Source organism: Olea europaea, chromosome 8, assembly GCF_002742605.1.
Source record: "Olea europaea var. sylvestris chromosome 8, O_europaea_v1, whole genome shotgun sequence".
Classification (NCBI taxonomy): domain Eukaryota; kingdom Viridiplantae; phylum Streptophyta; class Magnoliopsida; order Lamiales; family Oleaceae; genus Olea; species Olea europaea.
The window spans coordinates 18,605,321-18,608,011 of NC_036244.1; the positions used below are offsets into that span (position 1 = coordinate 18,605,321).

The 2,691-nt window shown below is 36.9% G+C and overlaps 1 protein-coding gene across 1 annotated transcript; it reads right to left on the bottom strand.

The window, feature by feature from the left end:
* Nucleotides 1-341: 341 nt before the first annotated feature.
* Nucleotides 342-2,221, bottom strand: LOC111399289 (WUSCHEL-related homeobox 6). The gene is made up of 4 exons (XM_023026546.1): nucleotides 1,820-2,221; nucleotides 1,416-1,724; nucleotides 1,038-1,114; nucleotides 342-771 (listed from the first exon to the last, which is right to left on the bottom strand). The coding sequence occupies exons 1-4, from the start codon at nucleotides 1,989-1,991 to the stop codon at nucleotides 439-441; spliced, it is 891 nt and encodes a 296-aa protein (XP_022882314.1). The 5' UTR covers nucleotides 1,992-2,221; the 3' UTR covers nucleotides 342-438.
* Nucleotides 2,222-2,691: the final 470 nt, after the last annotated feature.

Genomic DNA, 2,691 nt, shown 5'->3' on the forward strand with positions numbered 1-2,691 from the left:
ACTTTAATCTGACTTAATTTTACAAATTTGGACCTATAACATAATAACGATATATGGGCATTTTTCTACGACAGCTAGAGAAGTTGGGAAATGTGTCAAATTGGAGATTTCTTCTATTTCAAGAGGAAAAATATGTTTTTAATTGTATACAGAAGTTACTTAGAAACACAACCAAACATCTATTCATTCAAAATTTATTTAGTGAATTTGGTATACAAGTTAAATATGTCATAACTGAATCGAAAGCGAAATTTTCCATAGTTTCTTATAAGATGTGTTGTGAATCGCATTGGTGAATGATGACAACCAAGAAATATAATTTTAACTACTACACCGTGGCATTGATAGATACATATACATAATGATTAATGAAAAGAGAAAAACCACATATTTCTTCTTCTAGACTACCAACTACCTCCTAATCAAACCCTCAAGCCATCAACTTTTTGGAGGAAGAAACTCGAAAAATTCATTTGGAGTAATTTTATCCTCCTTAATAGTAACGTCAAGGGATTTCTGGTCATTGCTACAACTTGGAAACAGCTCAAGGGTTAGATTTTCTTTACCTTCATTTTCAAGAATATTGATTAAATCATCATTCTTGGAAGGCAATAATGACATGCTGAGTTTTAGGGAACCAAAGGGCTTCGAATTTTCCTTTGTAGTAAATATTTTGTTGGGAGGCATGAAAGAATACAAGTCCAGTGGGCAGGTTTCTTGATTCTCTGTTGTTGTCTGGTGCAATTCTGTCGGATGCATTGATACAGAATCCTGAAAAATAAGAATAAATAGAAAGGTGGGTGAATTTCACACTATGCCCCAGAAATCGTGACTTTTTACATGTAACAGCAGCCCCTATACAACGTATAGAATGCAGCTTTAGAGCCAAATTCTTTTTCCATCATACAAAAGCTGTCTCTCTTTGGGTACACTGTTTTAAACTTGATATCTTATAATTAGCTCATAATATTATTTCTATATCTTGTAAGAGCATTTAGTTAGCTAAGGCAAAAAGTGAAATAAAAACTTATATAGACCTGTGAAAGCGTGCTGCAGTTTGAGGGGGCAGCCAACTTCTTAGCATGTTCGATTTCCAAATCTCTTCTGCTGAATCCTACAAATCAAGATCATAATTTTAGTTCACATATAACATTTCTCTCTTTTCTTTTATTTCTCTTTCTCTAGCAGTGCAAAACACAAAACCTTAATGTCGAAATAAAAAATAAGAAACTGTTGAACATTACACGAATTTCGGTTTTCTATGATATCCAATAGCGGTGGCCGGTGAATGCTTAAAAAATTCGCTGTACAATGATCAACACGCTTTTATGTAATTTAAGATGATCGCCATTCACCAAATATAGTCTCCAATATATCACAATCATTTTTGAATCAGAATAACGCAATTTATATACCTGTTCGTTTTGCTTCAAGAGTCTCAAGTCCGTATATCTTTGCTCTAGATAATGATTCTAGATGACGATGTTTTTTCTGCCTTTCTCTTGCTTTGTGGTTTTGAAACCAATAGAACACATTCTTCTCTTCAATCCTACCAAATCGATGAAGTTTTGTAGCAATTTGCTGGATTTGTTCGGCCGATGGTGTTCTTATACCACGTCTATAAATTTCTTCAAGTGCCTGCAATTGCTGAGATGTTGGATTCCATCTTGACCTAATTACTGCAGTCTCTGTGCTGGTGTCTTTCTTCACTTGGATATCAGTCACTGCCGCCACAAGTCAGATATGCATAAAGCTTGTCAAAAATATCAATTCATAAAGAAAAACAGTAGTAGCATAATCAAGAAAAATATGATCATACTCAAATGACGGTTCCTTCCAAAGATAATAGGGTTGTGAAAGCAACATGAACAAGGGATTGGTGACGTTGGAGTGCAAATCGACGTCGGTGGGAGTGGCCAAGGCTTCGGATTATGAGAGGGATCAGATATCTTCGACTCTTTCCCACGGTCATTGCACTCTAACTTCCACATTCTACACTATCAGTAGTGTTCTAGCTGTTTGACTGGTAACTACTAATAGTTGCCCGAGTCCAAATTAACCTTTATTCCCCATAAATCCACTCGTCTACGTGAATCCTCTTTCAAGTGAAGAGTATCGATACAGTGAGTTTAATGAATGCACAGTAAGGTTATCTGCATTTAGTGAATGCTCTGTATATGTGTGTGAACTATCGAGTGGCTGGGAAATATGCTAAAGTGAATTCTCCATGCCCAAGAAACAGTAGAAATTCTGAATTGAAGAGACAAAAGACTTGACGTGGTAGAAAAATGAGAGGGTGAACTAGCAGCATGTTTAGCAGGTTGACCACACCTAGACGCCCAAAGAGAGAGGGAAAGAACAAGACAGAGGCAAAGTTACAAAAGGTGAAGGAATTGAAATGAAGAAGAAGGCGTGAATTTTTGGGAGAAGGAAAACTAAAAGCGACGTGACAATGATGAGATTATGAGAAGAGTGTCATTAGATTTCAATGTCTTGTCTCTCTTCCGCATTAACATTGTTTGTCCCCCTTCTTTCCATTTACCAGTCGGCCTGCTTCTGTCCTGTCTCTTCCACACTGCTTCTCATTCCGTTCTGCCCCACTCCCACACCCACCCCCGGGCTTCCCTCACTCCCTCACTTAAAGGACCGTCAATGAATTGAATTTTGATCCGAATTCGATAAAATTAATGA

Excerpts from the sequence above, each read along its gene's own strand:
- LOC111399289 (XM_023026546.1), bottom strand. The coding sequence starts at position 1,991 with ATGTGGAAGTTAGAGTGCAATGACCGTGGGAAAGAGTCGAAGATATCT. Across the intron at positions 1,115-1,415 it reads TCTTGAAGCAAAACGAACAG|GATTCAGCAGAAGAGATTTG; the intron begins GTATATAAATTG and ends CTTGATTTGTAG. Across the intron at positions 772-1,037 it reads ACTGCAGCACGCTTTCACAG|GATTCTGTATCAATGCATCC; the intron begins GTCTATATAAGT and ends CTTATTTTTCAG.